Genomic DNA, 19,158 nt, shown 5'->3' with positions numbered 1-19,158 from the left:
ACAGAGCAAACAGTTAGTAAATATATGAAGCATGGTCCTTGAACACTGTTTTAGAGGCGTGTCTTCTGGTTTAAGGTTTACCTGAACTCACCAGATTGTGCCTGGACAGTGATTGAGTTCATTTATGAGACTGTTAAGTTCTGTTTAGACTGTCATAGATCAAGTATTATTATTATTATCATTATTATTATTATTGTTGTTATTATTATTATTATTATTATTATTATTATTAAGTAACCTTCAACATTCTGTGTGTACTCATAGCTAACGTTATGTTCTCCTCTCTTGGACGAGCATCATCAGTAAAATGATTTTCGAAAATATGAGGCGCAAAGTAAGAATTGGAGTAGGAGTAATGAATTGGGTCAGAGTAAGCCCCCCCCCCCCGGAAAAAAACTCTTGTTCTCGCGATATTATAGTCACCGTTTATTGACAAGGTGATGAGCCAGATGGGACCTCTGTAGTATTCAGGCTGAGCAGAGGCACACATTCTTTCAAGCTTCTCTCGGATTATAACTGTGCTTTCTTAAAACACCGACCCTGCCCAGCGCTGGAAACTCCTTCGTGTTAGGCTACTGCCAAAGGTAGGTTTGTTCCTTTTATTATTGTGGATGCAGAATCTGTTTTCTTACAGAGCATGATTCATTCTGATGCTACACTGTCCACTGCGAATGCATTAGCCTGATGTTGTGAGCTCGTATCGTACTAGCAATTAAAAACCCTGATTTTTATTTCGAGTAGCCTACATTTACTGAGATGCATGTTTTATTTGTAACCACCAGGTGGCGATGTAGGTCGATCACTCCGCTGAGCTGCTCGGTCCTGGTCGCATATCACCAGCTCTCCGGGCACTTGACAGCTCTTTATTTTAGCCTAATGAAATCGATAATCATTGATTTAAGGGGGACTTTCTTTCCTTTTTTTCCCTTTTTTTTTTTTTTTAAAGATGGTCCGGTGTAGGGTTACACTTGACAAATAAGCTCCACCCTCCATCTTGCAATAACTTGTCTCTCAGATAGGCAATGTGGTTAGGGATAATCCTCCTCTTTTTGTTGTTATTGGAGGAACTTCCATCTAGAGCCACTGTGGAGGCTAAAACAGAAGAGGCCAAACATTTACTGTAAGTCCAGTACTGAGCTTCATTTCTTATTTGATCAAAACAGGGAGAGAAAAGTTTCAGTTGCTTAAAAAAAAAAAAAAAAAAACCTCAAAACTAGAATTGAATACTTTTGTTATATATTAATGAAAGTTTTTCGAGATGCTGGCTCTTGATTGTAGAGTGTGCTCCAAAATGTTTTGTTTAAAGAAAATACAGTTTATGTTCAATGACTGATAAAAAGTTAGATTGTGAGTTAAGTTTAAAATAATGAATGTATCTAAAGTAAAACCATTTATTCCACCACATCCTGCACCTTCTTGATCCCATTATTAGTCACATGCTATACACACAGCGTCGTTGACACGCTGTTATCATAAGAGCCTCATAACCCCTGATCAGCACCATGGACAGCTACTGCACAAGTGACGTCAGGCTGAACTCACACAGTGAAGCTACAATAGTTCTACTATGTTGCTTCTTCTTGAAGTAACACTAGTATTTTTTCCCCGAATGTCATTAATATCCCTGCAATCAAGTCTTCAATTACTTCCATCACAGCTTTGTAACAGCCTCAATGATAATTGGCTTCTTTACAGCTGAACTATTGGCCCTTAATAGAGGTAATATGTGATCCAGTCAAGTGGGTAATTTGCATAACTCTGTATAATTGGTGACCGGTATTCCTTCTGAATACAAATTTGGGAAACAATGCCTCTTCTTCTCATTATTCTGAATGTATTAAAGGGAAAATCATGTCATCGCTCAATGGTTATCTAGCTGACAGAATATTTCTGGACATCCAAAGCTGCCTAAGAACAGACTAAGAACAGACCGGTAGACAGAAGACAGAAGAAGAAAAGTGGGACAGATTTAACAAGCAAGATAAATAAAAGGAAACTAGGAACAAAAAACACAGACTCAAGCTCATGATTGTGGATATGGAGTACCACAACAATATACAATTCAATCATAACAGAAATGCTATTTAACGTGAATACATCACAACATAAATTACAACAGTGGTTCCCAAACTTTTTCCTTGGCTCCCTGCCTACTTGTATCTAAGAAAGTCTAAAAGTTGAGCCCCCCATGACCCACATGTAAAAAAAAAAAAAAAAAGTGATAGGGTGTTGTCAAAAATTAACATTTATTTCATTTGTCTTTATTAGAACCTTAATTACAGTGACAGTAGCCTGATATTTTTACCATGAGGTAAAATGTAGCTAACATCTTTGCCCCCCTGGTTTTAATGTATTACAAAAAAAATGACTATTTGACTGTACATGGAACACTTGGGGAGTACATGTTTGTTCCATTGAAAGAATTATTCTGATATTTACATCTTTTCTCTATTTTTATTTTATCTTTTTATTGTTCGTTTTAGTTTGTGAAGTATAGTTCTCCTTTTGCTTCTGAACACGTAAACGGAAAAATGTTTCTCTCTCTGTTTAACTGCTCATAATTTATGTTCAGACTTAAGTAAACAAAGGTTTATGGGTCACAATCAAATATTAACAGCTTTATATGTTCAATAAGTCTTAAGTCTAATTCGCCAAAAATCCTGATCAACTGGCTGGAACTGAATTAAATACAAAACAAAACAAAACAACTAGTATTTGATTTGCCTCCATGGGATACTGTAGCTGCCTCATTTTTCCTAAAAATCAAATGAGTCATGGTCACAGACGAACAGAAATAAACAAGCCTGAAGGTAATATTCATCAGCGAACCTCCTACATCGCTGACCAGCTAACACTTTATCAGACAGCCTCTCCCTCTGTCTATTGGCTCGTCCCAAAGCGCAAGATACAGTTGTGGGTGGTGACTGAGAAAACGTCACAATGCCAGACTGTGATGTTTCCTGCTGCTTCCAGTTTTACACACTGCAATGATGGGAAATGATCCTGCCCCAGCTCTCCTTAAAAGGAAGAGCGGAGCAGCGCTCAATCTAAAAGTCAATTATTTGCTATAGGGCGAGTGTACGTCATGTTCCCCTGTGCTACAACACTGCGGTGGGTGCTTTCACCAGCAGAGAGTATAGTCTGTTGTTGCTGTTGATGTCAATAATAGTTGCCTATGGTTTTGTGAGGAAAAACAATGATAAAAGGCCAAGTATATATATTCAAGAAATATACAAAGATTATATGATATATATGAAATTTTTAAAAATGTTGGTATTACTAGATATTGACTTAAAACATTGGTCGTCTCTGTATATGTCTTTATGGGGTAAAGTTAACGTTGTCAAAATGAATTGCGTCCCAAGGATTAATTACTTACTTCAATCTCTCCCACTAGAAATCCCAGGCAGTTATTTTAAGAGATTTGATGGTGTATTTAAAGCATTTATCTGGAATGGGAAGCGACCAAGAATGAATATGAGGAAATTACAAAGGCCAGTTGACGGTGGTGGTTTAGGGTTCCCTAATTTGTTATATTATCACTATGCATTTAGTCTGAGGCATCTGGCACTCTGGGCATTGCCTCCAGAGAGAGCTCCCCCATGGTACATTATAGAGCAGTCTGTATCAGCTCCTCTCCCTCTGCTTTACTGCTTGTCCACCAAATAAAATAAACAAACTAAGATTCACAATTATATCTCACCTTGAACACATATGGAGGAAGGTCTCAGGGCTAATAGGGGTTGACCCTTACTTAAATAAGGCCTCTAGCACTGGCTCAATCCCAAGCTAAATATTGATAAGAAGGCATTTATTTGGAAGGAGTGGATAGAAAAGGGCATCCTCATATTAGAAAATATATATAGTGCTGATACACTTCAATCATATAATGACCTAAAACAACAATATGATTTACCCCAAACCCAATTCTGGAGATATCGTCAACTACGCCATTTGTTGCAAAAGCTCTTTGGGTCAAGTATGCAATCTCCAAAGTTAGCTGTATAAATAAAATTATACAGTTATTGGGGGAAGGTCATGAAGCCGCTAAATATTATAGGATGCTCATGGAATATGGAGGAGGTAGCATTGTCACAGCCCTTACAGTTTCCTGGGAAAGAGATTTGGGGGTATTATATTGATGAGCAGGAGTGGGTCAAGATTGTTGGTAACTTTTGAACAATGTCAAAGGATCTGAGGGTGAGGCTTATTCAATTTAAAATTCTGCACCGATTTTATTGGACCCCAAGTAGGCTCTTCAGACTTGGCTTTAAAGGATTCGACTACTTGCTGGAAGTGTGGTGTAGATGAAGGTACACTGGTACTTTGGTCATGCCCCATGATTAAGCAGTATTGGAGGAAGATTCATTCTTACATTATCAATGTTGTAAAAAGGCCATTTGTGCTGTGTCCTAAGCTCTACATTTTAGGAGATTGTACGGCGTTATCTGCTTTTTCAAAACCACTGATCCAATGGATACAAACTGCTATTATGACTGGACGACAGATTATCCTCAGGAGTTGGAAGACATCAGGAGAACCTCCTTTTCCGAACTGGTTGACTGAACTGGGCACAGTAGCTGCATACGAAAGAATGTCATATAGGATGCAGGACAGAACAGAAAAATATCTTCTGAAGTGGGGCGTGTATCTTGCTGTGATTAACAGGCCAGAATGAAGATCAAGTGTGAAAATTAGCATTGTTTTTTTGTGTTACAGTTTTGTGTGTGGGTGGGGGTGAGGTAGAGGGTATTTGTAACAAACAGATGTATACCATATGTTATCGCTGATTTGTTTTTTTGTAAAGTAAAAATTGAAAGTCATAAAAAAATTGGTATTAAAGTAGAATCAGTTGTCATAACAAGTCTCCCTTGGAGTAAAACACTGAATAATTTAAATTTACTTACCCTAACCCTAAAAATGTATGACCTTTACATTTTTTCATTAATAATTCACTACAATAAAATAAGACACATTATTCCAGTCTTATTTATATGTTTGATTTACTGTCATTTTGGAAATGTAACATTGAAGTATTATGGGTTTATAGTAAGATATATATGCATTCATCCATAGACATCATTAGTGGTTTTACTCAATTAGGTTGAGTCCTTCCACCTCCAAGTGTTTTGGCAGTTGTAGTGAACTACCTTCTTGGACCCTGAAGGCATCTTGAATCTCATAATTATTTAATTGTTAGGATTCCCATTTCAAAATATCTGTTTAATGTTTTGCTGCTTGTGTTTTCTTGTCCTGCAGCCTTACAGAAAATGTTCATTAACATGAACTGTTCCCCCCGTAGCTGATCTAATGAGATACAAACCGATCCCCCTGCAGTCAAAAGAAAAGACCCCTCACAACAACAGCCCCTAAAAATCATCCGCATAATTATAAACACTTCCCATGTAACAGCTGGTGAGCACCCTACACTCTGGGGCATTTGGGAAGTGTAGTTAATCCAATGATAATCCTGAGCATAGTTTACACATATTATCGCTTTAATTGCTACGTGTGCTGTACTATTATGCTGTCACCAATTACACGGCTATAGTTTACTTGCCTGTCTAAGCAGTTGGTTTCCTCTAATAGATGCCCTTTCTCATAGAATGCATGTGAAGGCACCAGGACGCTAATGGACCTTCTATTGCCTTAATGAATTAATGATATGTTCTGAAGCAGAGTGGTGCATGATGACATTGTACAGTTGTAGTTAAAGTGGAAATAGGAGATTGTAGAATAAGGAAGGGACAGTAAATGGAGGAATATGTAGCCAATAAACGTGTAGAGAGTACTGTGTGTGTGTATGTGTGTGTGTGTGTGTGTGCGTCTACATGTGTGTCCATTCATTAGAATGCAGAGTGCGTCCTCCACTGTGACTCACCCACCCCCCACTCCTCCCACCTTCCCCTCCCATCCACCCACCTCACACCACCACCAGCATCATCTAACTGCAGTCACCGCCTAATATTGCGCCGCTGACTTCACACAGCCGACTGAGGATTCTGTTTCTATGGCAACACGCTCCAGACTCCTCCCATCCCTCCCCCTACTCTCGGCTACACCCCCCCCCCCCCCTTCCCGGACACAGACCATGTGACTTTCAGGAAGGCTTCTCCAACCTCCCCTTTCTTGTTATTAACCCTGTCCTGACCAGAGCCCTGCCAGGGGCTTTTCACAGCAGGCTGCCAGGCTGCCTTCTCGCCCCTCCGAGGTTTCAAAGGGAAATCAGACGCATCGCTAATCGCCTGGGAAGATCAAAGACATACTTGATCTAAATGTTGGATTAGCATATTTTATAGCACGCCAAAATGAGTCAATATGTTACTTCACTTGTCTGAGAGACTTTTTTTTAGCTTTCAACAAGACAGGGGTCTAGAAAGAAGGCCTAGTCAATATTTGTATATTAATAATGGATCACATGGACTACTTGTATGTTGGAGGGTTTTGCACACTGCTATACACCGTCCAAATCCATATCTTTCTATCTGTGTCCCTGATAATTGCTATTTAAAACAGTTCATAAGATTCTACAATTATGTCATTGACATTGAAATGTGTGGTACTTTGCAACATTTATTACCCTGCAGTTAAAAAAATTCTAATTGTTTTGACTAGTGGGGCTAACATTAGCAGTGTTAGCACTAACAGCCTTCGGTCATTCTTCCAGGTTAACATCCACATGCTTGTGCTGAATGTGGTTATATTGCTCCAGTCAAGCACTTATATGCCAGTATTATTTGACACGGCTGCCCCTATGAGATGCCATCCGTCCATCTTGTTTGTTCACATCCAGGCAGTAGAGCTTGGACAGCAGACTCATTAACCGTGGCTGTGTTACAGCGCAGACACAACATTTTACAGGAATTATGGGCCTACATTGAAAAGATTATTGATAATTAGACAGATATAATCATTTTGGTGCATACTAGCGAGGGTGAATATTTTTAATTCTTAAGTCAACTAATCGCGCACGTCCACCAACACCAGTATTGAAAATGTTTTAATATAGACTCAAATCATTTATCATGTTTAAGTGAGTTAGCAATCAATGCACAAAACAGATCTAATGATTTATCAGTCCCCCATGTGTTTAATTATTTGATCTACTTCCAAACAGTAGCCTACACAGCCATCACATGTATTATGGCTGCCACAAGAAAGATGCTGTGTAGCAGCAGCGTAGAGAAACAGTGTGCTCCTAGCTTTGCCTGTTAGCATTAGCTAAAGCAAAATGTCAGAAATCAGTGTTTTGTTATCGCACATTCCAAAGTTGAATTTTTTCAAATTAAAAGTAAAGATCATTAGAACTGTTGAAAACACAACACAAAGCATCTTCATTTTTTTAAAATCTGAGTTTCTCCAACTCTCTTCATTGGACACGGAACGTTAGGAGGGGCTGCAAGCCAAGCCGTCGCTAACATTAACTCTGCCCTTCTTTTCGGGGTCGGCTTCTTTTTAGGTTTGGATATCATACGATGCGATACACTTCTTTTTTTGTCCCCTGGACTCTTGTCACCGGGACATTTGTCCTGGACTCAAGTGCTGCTCACATTCAGCTGCCTCTACAGTAGAATCAATAACTCGAGTCTGGGTTGAAGCAGAGCACTGCCACCAGCCTCAATAGTGGGTGACACCATCTTGTCACCACCACCCACTGTTAAGAAAAGTTGTAAAAAAGTTGTAAAAATCACTATACACTATATCACAATAATCTGCTCGACTGATAACATCCCCTCTCAGCTCCAATTCTATTCTCCTTTTTCAAGTTTGAAGCCCGACTTTAAACAATTTCAACGCTCTAAAAACAAAGTCTTGGCTGGAAGTTCTTTGTAACTAACTGCTGGAGTCTCCAATTATTCCCCATCACTCCATGGCGGATGTTATCTAATGCATTCCAAGATTCTGATTCTGATTTCTCATTTGGCCAGATTACTGTTTTAAAGAAATGAATGTTTATAATGGCAGTCAATTTTAAACTCCATGACAGTGTTTTGTTAGCAACTTGTTTACATGGCCTCCAAGGGCCAAGCAAATGACTTGTTTGTTGATGAATTGTACATCAATTTGTTTTTGTTTAATCCAAAAAGTATTTGGACACTTTTCTAACATGATGTCATCTTTATACTCCTGAGTTTATGGTGCTGTTATTCAGGAAGGTTGAGTGATAATGTGCATCAAGCATTTATAAAAGCGGAAAGAGGAAACCTAGTGTTGGGTAGTGATCTCACTTGAATATTGCCTCATTGGCCCAACTGTCTTCTAGGCATCCGGGGGGGGGGGGTGTTATGTTGGCAGTGTGAGTGTGTGGTTATATGTACATGTGTGTGAATTGATAAATTTATGAATGAAAAGTCTTCTTCCTGAGCTGCAGACAGGAGGTGAGATCATCTTGCTGAAATGGAGAATCCTCTACCCTTCAACCCTCTTACGCTTCCTCCAATAATGGTAGGCGCCAATTTTAATGAATCCCATCAGTGGACAATGTAGATCAAATGCAAAGGAGTGGCAGCTTGATTGATTTTGAATGTCAGCTTCCCAAAACAGACGGGGTACAGGGTTTTCTCCATCGAACCGCAGACAAAAAGAAATTCACTGATTACCCATCTTCTTGCATAATCTAAAATGATGCCTCAATGAGGCATGTTTTGCTGTTGGTCTGCAGTCAATATAATGTTGAAGCAGAGAGCCAATTATATTTGCTTCTTTTGTGCATGTTCCCTTTAGGAAGAGAGTTGAGTGGATTTGATGATTGGCCGTCTATTCAGCAATGTGCAAGTGAAAGTGACAATGACTAACATAAGGGCTCTTGACGAGGATCCATAAATAGACTCTCCAAAAAGCCAGAAGCTACCCTCCCCCTCATTCCCTATACCAACACACACATACACACAAACACACACCTCTACTCTACCCCCTTCCCCCTAAACCGGACAATCTGTGTCCACTTGGCACTGCGCCTTTCACAACGTGCCGTACACTCATACAGCATGCATGTATACACACATGCACACACACACTGCATTCCTCTCGACATCTTGCACAGGATTCTGTTAATTCCCTCCTACAGATTATGAGGCATAATGCCAAACAATGCAGCATTTTACATCAGCCACCAACCCATAACAAGTACCCTTGCATACAAGTAAACATGACACATAATATGGCCGGAAAACCCTGATTACAGCCATTTTTCTAGCTCTAACATTTCACTCCCTGCTAGCAAGTCTCTTTAATCCAGTGATGTTTTTTTAGGGCCAAATTGTTATGGTATTCAGTGCCTTGACTAGCTAACTAAGTTTAACTTGCAGGTACCTGTTGCTGCATTTAGAGCAGTGATGGAGGCTAATACCACTAATGTTATCAACTCGAATTTAAAGGAGTCCCTTAGAGACGCAACAAATAATGTATCACTCAAAAGTCTAACTTATCAGCAGTTATTTGGATAATTAATTACCAGTTATCGTTTCCATTACTTTTCAGTGTAAAAAGTAAGAGCCTCTGGGTTTTGGATTGTGGTTTGAACAGAGGAATTTGAAAAGGTCACTTTGGGCTCTTGGACATTGTAATGAGATTGTATTACCTTTTCTTTGTTTTTTTAGTCTAAAAGATTAACTCCCATTTCTTTTATTAATTGAAAGAAATAAGCAGATGAATCAGTGATAATAAATCTTAGTTCCATCTCTCTTTTTTTTAAATGTTAAATGCATGTTACCATGTTGAATCCAAAGTCATTCAGTTCAGTCTTTCTAAATTACTGTAATTTCTAATAAACATATTCTTAGAAGACAGTTGCTTTATAGTTGAAGTTTTTTAACTGTTAAAGAGTGATACCCAGCGGCGTTCCTTCTGCTGGAGTAACCACAACAGATGCAGAAGCTGTGTTTTTGGACATCAAGAGGCAGCAGCATGGACCCTCAGAGGACTGAACATCCCTGACGATGAGCCTTTCTCCATCTACAAGCACCAATAAATAAATCATGAACAAAGTTTGAAATAGAACAGACGAAGCTCAGCTCCATTTGGACTGCCTCAAGTCAGTGTAGGGAAGGGACTCATAGATGTGGATGGCATAAAACAGCAAGAATGATTAAAGCTGCTGATTTCTGCACACTGTCTCTATTTCATGTGATATTAAAACCAGCATTAAACATTCATAATCCAATTTTTGGCTAGAGCTCCTTGAATATTTATTAAAGAGCGCCAAGATAATGGTCCATTAAATTGTAAAATTGAAACAAAATCATTAAGTCAGTTGTTGACAAAAAAAAATCATTTTCATAAATGCAGTGACTCTAATGGCGTCCCACTGTTACATTGTTAGAGTAAGCCGCTGAAAATTAGTTAAACATTTAATTACTTGCTTTTGTTGCTCTCTATTTTCTTTCAGGTAGGCGGAAAGGGAATAACTTACAAAATTCTGCTTTTTACAATGCTTCTCATAACTCTACCATAGACAGAAAGGAAAGTAATGCGAATGATGAAACTGTTCTTTATGCGTTATATTAACGCCCACTGGACTTTAAATGTATTTTCTTTACATGCACTCTGTGAGTAGGTTACATACACTGTAAGATTTTTTTTCACTCATAGTCCACCACACAGCTCCTACATTGCACCTTTTGTACATTTTGTGTTTTTAATTTTTTATATTTCATAATTTACATTTTTAAATTCTATTATCTATATTGTAATAGATTCCTATACTGTATTATTTAAGTTGTTGCTAGTTCTGCGATCTTCCTTGTTAATTGTTTAGCGCCAATACACCAAGTCAAATTCCTTGTATGTGTAAATGTATTTGGCAATGAAACCCGATTCTGATACTGATTCTGATTCTGAAAATACTCTTTTCATTAGGACAGCCTTCATGTGGAAGCAGCAGAAGGCAAGCAATGACTCACAAGATAAATAAATGAAAACAGAAACCATCCGTATTTGCTGTTATTTCACTGGAGCTAACACACCTGGGCAAAAACACTGTCAATTTTTCATACTTTTTAATAAAGCCCTTCAAGGATAAGAAGAAAAGGATGCTTTGAGTTCATAGCTAGTGTTCAGGATTTTGAGCATTAGTTGGGGTTTCCCCGCTGTCTGCAAACAGCACGATGAGGTCATCGTTGGGGTTTAAACCCAACACGAGCTTAATCTGGGAGATAAGTGCTGGATTTGGATTTAGCTCTCAAAAAGGGTCACATAGCTACAAGCAGTGAGACTGTCAGTAAATATGCAGCTCAGACATGGGAGTCCCAGCTGTTACACAAACACACGTCTTCAAAAAGATAAATAGTTTGACTCTTGTTGGTTGGCCTGCAGAGTTGCACTGACATACATCCATTAATCAAGCAGGTTTTCCTTGGCATTAATCTTTCAGATGTACAATTTGGAAGAAGTAAGTCACAATTTATTTTGTAATGCTATGCTATAGGATGATTTAACTTATTTTATGTTCGATACATTGTTCAAACCTTGCTATTATGAAAAAAAAAATGTATGTGATGTTTTGCATTTTATTGAGGATATACATTTGTAAGAACCTGATTGTGCTTGGTAAGCTTGTAAATGTCTGAATCAGGCTGTGTAGCCTTGGAATATGTTGTTCTTTTTACCGATCTGATGAGTATTAGCTGATAGACATTGTCTATATTAACTATATTAGTAACCCTGTATGGATTTCTTGATTGCTTTCATTGTCTATGACCTGGCTACTGTGGAATCCTGGGTGACTAGAAACAAGCAGCGTAGTGGATATAAACAGAAGCGGCAGATACTGTCGGCCTTTCTTGTTTGTAAAAAACCCTTGTTAGTTTCTTTGTTTGTTTGTTTTTTTACATGAAACTTCTTTATTTTGAGTTTTAACCTTTGTAAACTTGAATTCAAAAGATGACCATTAAATGTAGATTTTTCATGGGAAAATTCTTTGCAGACTAGTTATCTAAAACTGGCATTAGGCACCTTGTTAGCTGTTCTTTTGAAGCTCTGAAACAAAAACAGTGGTAGTAGTTCTGGGCCATTTTATCAGAAGCTATAAGGTAGGCCTACTGGTAATGACATGGGAAAGCCACTTGTATTGCTTGAAAATGCACCATTCTGAATGTTTGTCTTTATGGTGTCTTGTAAGACCAATTTGCATGATTTTTTATACTCGACTCAATAGTATACATTTTCTGAATATAAATGATCTGGGGGGGCATTGCTTTCGTTATGATTTTTACACATAAAATAAGATTGTGTTGAAAGCTTTTCATATTAGAGTGATATTTTATTTCATTCAGGTTAATTGAAGTCACCAAGGGAGAGAAATCACGCCTGGGGAAAGTCCCATTTAGGTCCTGAGCTGTCCCACTCGTCCTCTCGGAGAGAAATGGGTCAGCAGAGATTGGAGACGATTATAAAACAGAAAAAACGCCCTTCCTTCGTGTCCCCTCTGTGGCAGACCGTGCTCACAGATTATGCACCAATTACACTCGACACAGAGGGCATTAACAGGGTTTGAAAGTATTAACACGGTGCTGTCCACTCAAATGCTGCATGCTTTTGGAATGACATCATTTTGATCACCTCACAGGCCGACCGGTCGACCCAACCTCCCCCCCCTCCCCTTCTCGAGAGTAGCCTCACGCTCACAGAAGCCCGTTTACCTGCGGTTGTTGTCCCGTGTCTCACCGGGCTGAGCTCGTCACGGCGCATTTCTGCTCTGATAGGAGGACCACAACACTGCCCCCACCCTCCCCATCCTCCATCCCTCCCACACCTCTCTCTCTCTCTCTCTCTCTCTCTCTCTCTCTCTCTCACTCTCCAGTCGTGTTTACTATAGGTGAGATAGCCTGTATATGGATTCCTGAGTGTGCGCACATCGCATCCTCAAGAGGAGAGTGGTAAAGAAGGTGGAGGAGGTGTAGGAAAACAAGCGAACCGAGCTGTGTCCGTGTTTGCTGCGCGCAGGTGGAGAGACGCAGATCTTCAGGGTGGAGGAAGCTCACTGGATGCAGAGAGAAGAACGACGAGGAAAGAGCGTGGATGCCGATTTCACGTTAAAACGCAGACAAGGACAGTTTTAAGGTTACGCTCATTAGAATTTAAATCTTCCTAGAAATACACCGTGGAATACGATTTTGCAGTCACGAACGATGGAGGTCAGCTGTCAGCACTAAGGTAGGATTTATTTTTTATATTGGCACCGTTTTAGCGTCATCAGCAGCGAGAAATGGCAGCTAATCTAACCCCCTTGAACGTATTGGTTATTGGACTGTAGATTTCAAGAGTATAGCCTAGCTGTGACTTGTGTGTCAGTGATGCTTCAAGGTGCATCTTAACCGCAGGAGGTGCGAGGAGAAGCGATGATGCGCACATGAAACCCCTCCGACACATCCACAATGCACCGGCCTGCATCAGACCGTAGCCTCCTCCTGCTCATGCTGCTGCTTCTTCCGCAGCTGATACCCAGAAATAAGAGCCAGTGCAGGGCTATTAACAGACAGGAGGCAGTGGGATGTGAATGATTTGTGATTATTCCAGGTTTCAGACACCAGATGTGTCTCAGTGGTTAGTTTTCTCTCTGCGCTGAAAATTATAATGAGAATGTTTTTTTTCCACACTTTGAGCCTTACAAGGGGGTGGGTTTGGTTAATGAATCCTCCAGCTTGTGTTTGTCTTGTTGCGGAGCATCCATGTGATTTTCCTCTTCCCATGTTATGAATTACAGGCTTGATGTTTAGGCTATACTGCTCCAGGTAGTGGTATCAAGATGCAGTCAGCTGATCATACCAGATGCATGCATATTTATGAAAGTGAGAGTAATTGGCACAGTATCATTATAATAATCTCAATAAGTACATGTATTTATGTTTTTTTTTTTTTTTTTTAAATGACCTTCAATTAAATGTAAGACACCTAAATTGCCACGCACAACGACTAAATGAACACCAGGAAAGAAAACGTGTTTGTTTTGTCTCAGATGCCATACAAGAGAACATCTTAGTACTGGTCAGGGTTTTGAGTTGTATCATCATTTTGCACAGCAGGTAAAGCCCATTACTTGTTTCTGTCAGAGAAAGCTAAGGGAGAGTGGATCACTTGAAAAGGCTCTGACAAGAGATAATGCATTTTCACTCTCAGCCGAGCATGTATGCTGGCGTCCTTGGAGAAATGACAAGCTTTGAAGAGGCCTTGCAGATTTCTCTCGATCATCTGATCTCAGCCATTTTAACATACCAGTGATGCTTCTAGTGGAGGATGTAAATAACCAGCTGTGGCACCATTCTCCCTACACAACATTGGTTTTCCTCATCATTAAGATGCTGCGGCACCTACACATGGTTGTCAAGTTTAAACAGGAAAGGGGGTTTGCTCTCTTTATCAAAGCTAGTGCCTATCTGAGGCTTTCAATAATTTATGGTACACACAGGCTACCCTGTTATCCTTCATCCACACATCCTGTCTCGTGTTTCACTTTGTAGTATTGATTTGATATCTTCAGTGATCATAACCGATGACTCATCCTGATCACTAGCCACATGTACGGTTAAAAACACTTTACTCATATCTTTATCTGTATTTCATTTGACAAAAATAACCAGAAAGCAGTACATTTTTATTTCAGAGTTGTTTGAAACGTGCAAGTGATTTTTTTTCGCTTCTATGCTGATGATGTTTTAATTGACTCCTAGAAATGTGTCCTTTACAACACACCCCATACCCAGTCCTTCATGTACATTTTTATTGAAAGCTACAAAGCTCATTTTAATTGACACTAGACAACAAAAATTGGATTGTATCCAGAGGAGCATAGCGAGGAGCATGAAAGTGTATTTATTGATCACACCTCGAGGACCTTGTTGCCTACCTCGATTTGTTAGTCGTCGATTGATGCATGTTCCTCTGCCTTTTTATTATAGCTCAGTTCAGCCAAAACTTCAACCTAAAGGAGGCCTAAAGAATCATCTTCACAAAGTGATACTCTCCTGCAAAGCCCATATTGAGCCAAACTAGCATTTTTTGGCTTTTTAAATGTAAGAGAAAGACTTTACCTTTATTGCTGCGGCAGATTGCTGTCTATGAGTCTGGTTCTGGTTGAGCTTTTTTGGATCTGCTTGCATCTGTTGCCAAGTGATTTTTCTAAAATGGATTCAAATAGCTGTAAAAATATTATTACAAGTATCGCCAAGACCTGCTCCATGTACATTTTCAAGGGATACCATTTGTTGTGATTTGTTGCTTTATAAATAAGAATGATTTGATTGAGTGCTTGATTTGATTTATAATAGTTTCCTCCTCGTTTCTGTTTATCTTTCTCCATCAAGACTCCCAGTTCTCTCATTCCGCTGATGCCCACAAGCCCCCATGGCGCTGATTCACGAACCTCGTGCCCCCTCTCCGTCTCTTTCCGGCTTCAACTCACCTCTCTCTGATCCCCCATCCTTCCGCGCCCTCGATGCCGTGACACCCTGCACCCCTGAAATGGACTTGACCCCGACCCAGTGCGTTCTTCGCAATGTCCTATCTATAGACACTGGAGGGGCTGTCGAGTCTGGGGGTGGAGGAGGAGGAGGTGGAGGAGAGGGTCAGACTCCCGGACACAACCAGACGCCAGGCGAGGAACAACAGGAGCACTTTGCCAACAGCGTACTGAAGCTTCATGAGCATGATGGGAGTCCTGGGATGACGGAGGGACAGGGACAGGATGTGGACGGCAGTGTAGTACGGAGCCATGCGGATGACGCCAGGTTACAGTGCCAGTCAGGAGGGGGAGGAGGGTTTCTGGAAGGGCTGTTTGGGTGTCTGCGGCCTGTCTGGACTATGATTGGGAAAGCTTACTCCACAGAGCACAAGCACAACCTGGATGGTAAGTGTATTAGTCAAATACATCTCAACTTAAAGGCAAAAAAAACTCTCATCACAATGAATGTTTTCTTTTAGTTTTCCTATAACAGGAACCATTTCGCTTCCATTTGATCTTAGTCAGGATTTTTTTGATAAACTTAATGAAGGAAATGAGTCCATAAAATGGGACAGATGTAGAAACATACAGTGAGCAGATAGCAAGGGGGAAAAAAACTGATGGCATACTATACTTAATCACGAGCAACATTTAAAAATAACTGAAACATGTCAGATGTGAATAAATAACAGACAAAGAACACATTATTAGTACATAAATCATCGGACTAATAGCCAGCAAACAAACAAACAAACAAAACATGATTACAGTGAATTTGAGACTAGTGTGTGTATGTGTGAGCATGTGTTTGAGTGTGTACCTTAGTTTCCTTAGAAATTAATAAAAGTAGATAAATCCAAATGAAAAAGTGAAGCAAGAATGGGCCAAGATAGAGTATTAAAGACAGGAATTTAAATCTGTAGACTATGGGGTACAACAATGAACGAAGAATCTAAGGGATAAGAGGACAGTGTGAATGGTTTAAGATTAAAAAATAATGAATTGTATTATATTACCCAGTTTAATTATATTAAACGGCTTGTAAAGAGTGACTCCCACAAAGGCCATCTTGTAAACAAACACTTCCCTTGACGTGAAGGAGCTGCAGCCATAGAGAGACTCTATCAAAGCTGTTAGGGGCTTATTGTACCCTGATTTTTTTTTTCTCCCCCACCTTCCTCCCACTCCCACCTACCCCCTTAATGAAACTAGCTCCCTGTGACGCTGTGTTGTTTATGTCTGCAGCCACTACAATAGCGCAGATCTCCCCTGGGACTCCTCTGCCAAATCTGCCTCATGAATTATGTATGGCCACGCTCTGACCCTGCTCCTCTCATCTCTATTAACGCAAACCTGACACACGCACACACACACACGTATGTGTACTAGGATGCACACATAAACACACCAACAAATAGGAGCAGTTAATATCTTTTTGCTCTGACAAAAAAAAACATATAAAGTCAGATAAGATGCCAAAAATAAACTGGATAAAATAAATACCGTACCATAACTCAAACTTGAAGGTGACAGATTTATACGTCTCTTGTCTTTATAGCCTTCTGATTTTTTATCACCAATTTGACTTCCACATCTCCACTCTCCGCTCCCCTCCTCCTCCTCCTTCTTTCCATCTCTCATTGTCTCCTTTCCTTTCCTTTTCATCCGGTGCCCTTATCACTCCCATCCATCTGCACCTTGCTGCTATCCTCCTCTGTGCAGCATGACAAGAGCAAAACAGATATTATAAAAGTGAAATAAATAGGGGTATTGCCACTGAAAAGCTGTCTGCCATATCAAAATGTTCTATTCTTAAGCTTTGATTTGAAGGCACAATGCAGCACAAAAGAAAGCAAGAAAAAATGTCAATCCTGTATTGATTTTCAAGGACAGCGGGGGGCCTGGCGATGCTCTCAATTTCTTCATTTTATTTTACAAGATCAAACAAAGCAGACCTGGCATTATTCTCGTGTGTAAGATGTGTCCTTATGTCCGTACTGGGGGACATTTAAGGGGCTCATTAGAGATTGGGTCTTCAATCTGTTATTGGAGAACATAAATATTTCATTTCATCCCTTATTAATATGATAAATGGGTCTAAATCTGCCATTCTCGGGTGAGGAACAGCAGCAGAGCAGGCTGTACATTTTCTCTGTATTAATAGTCTGTCTTTGGCCACATGGACCCCTGCTGACCCACTGGGAATCCCCCTTCCTTTTTGTTTCTCTTTACACACAGCTTCAACCACAACTAACGTCACTAGTAGCCCTCCACCTCCCTATTCAGCGTACATTCACATTAGGCTCCCAAATCCCTTCCCTCTTCCAGCCCTCTCCTGAGCGTTGGACCCCTGTTTCGCATCAGCCCCACAATGGCACTAAGCAGGATTTAGGAGGCTGAGGGAGAATTACTCACTGGAGATTAGAGCTCCCTGTCTGTCTGCCTGCATAGCCTGAGTCTTAGGTTAAGGTGAGGTTCAACTACAGAACAAGATATCAACCTGGACTCTGTGATGACTGTTAGACCCAGGGTATAGCTAACTTTTGCCAAAAAGCTAAGCCTGCTGCTGTGGAGCTGCCTCTAACTTAAGTTTCACATCCAGATTTAACCATGAATTTAATTTCAGTCTTTAATTTTAGGACAAATCTTCAGTCAATTTCATTTTGGGAGATATATGAAAAGGTTTATATCACTTTCATGTCTTTATGGCAAATATTCTGTTTCCAGTCTTCATGCCGAGTTAGGCTAACAAGATGCTAGCTATAGCTTAATAGTAAATTGACACACGAGTGTTATCAATCTTTTTATCTCAAACTCTACTAAAAAAAAAGAAGCAGAAAATGAATTTTTCAAAATAATGTATTCCTTTGAAGTATAAAAAGAGTGGTGTAAAAGTCCACTACATACTCCATAAAGTTACTAGGCAAGGATATAGCAAAACTAACCATAACAATAAATAGTGTAAGTTTACTGAGATAAATTATATGCTATGATATTAACAACATAAAGAATATATGTTATTATTGTTATTATGTTCTTAAACATGGTCTGGTGTTTAGTTAACATATCGAGCTAAAAATATGAGTTTGCAGCTGAGGTAATTGTATTTATTGAAATACCTATCTACTTCCCCCCTTTCTCTTTTCCCAATCTCAGAGGCGTGGGAGGTCCCCTTTGAGGAGATATCTGACCTTCAGTGGGTGGGTAGTGGAGCTCAGGGTGCCGTCTTTCTGGGCAAACTGCACGGACAGGAAGTGGCCGTAAAGAAAGTACGAAACATCAAAGAGACGGATATCAAACACCTGCGCAAGCTCAAACACCCAAACATCATCACCTTCAAGTTAGTGGAAATGATCTTTTAATGATTTTATGTTTTACAGTAAAAAAGAGCTTTTTTTAATCTAATGTCTTTATATATTATGAAGTGAATTATATACCCAAAGATGTATATGTGACACTGTCTATTCATTACATACTGTGATTACTTCTGTACACTCTCAGGGGTATTTGCACCCAGGCTCCATGTTACTGCATCCTCATGGAGTACTGTGCTCAGGGTCAGCTGTATGAGGTGCTGAGAGCGGGCAGGAAGATCCACCCGTCCCTGCTCATGGACTGGGCCATGGGCATCGCAGGGGGGATGAACTACCTTCACCTCCACAAGATCATCCACAGAGACCTCAAGTCACCAAAGTGAGTTTTATATACAGCTGTGTCATTCA

At 39.9% G+C, this 19,158-nt stretch overlaps 1 protein-coding gene across 2 annotated transcripts in view; it reads left to right on the top strand.

Moving 5' to 3' along the window:
* The first annotated feature begins 436 nt into the window (after nt 1-436).
* The window catches only part of LOC109986214 (mitogen-activated protein kinase kinase kinase 12), a 28,491-nt gene continuing 9,769 nt past the window's right edge, over nt 437-19,158 (top strand). The window contains exons 1-4 of one of the 2 annotated variants that reach the window (XM_020636754.3): nt 437-584; nt 15,300-15,841; nt 18,593-18,776; nt 18,938-19,129. In XM_020636754.3, the coding sequence (XP_020492410.1) occupies nt 15,340-15,841; nt 18,593-18,776; nt 18,938-19,129 (878 nt within the window). In that variant the 5' untranslated portion in view covers nt 437-584; nt 15,300-15,339. Of the gene's footprint in view, nt 585-12,785; nt 13,153-15,299; nt 15,842-18,592; nt 18,777-18,937; nt 19,130-19,158 lie in introns of those variants that run through there. The other variant, XM_020636753.2, reaches the window with a different exon arrangement.

The sequence above is a fragment of the Labrus bergylta genome, chromosome 5 (genome assembly GCF_963930695.1).
Source record: "Labrus bergylta chromosome 5, fLabBer1.1, whole genome shotgun sequence".
Classification (NCBI taxonomy): Eukaryota; Metazoa; Chordata; class Actinopteri; order Labriformes; family Labridae; genus Labrus; species Labrus bergylta.
The sequence above is the reverse complement of the archived record's forward strand: the minus strand, read 5'-3'. Positions and strand labels throughout refer to the sequence as shown.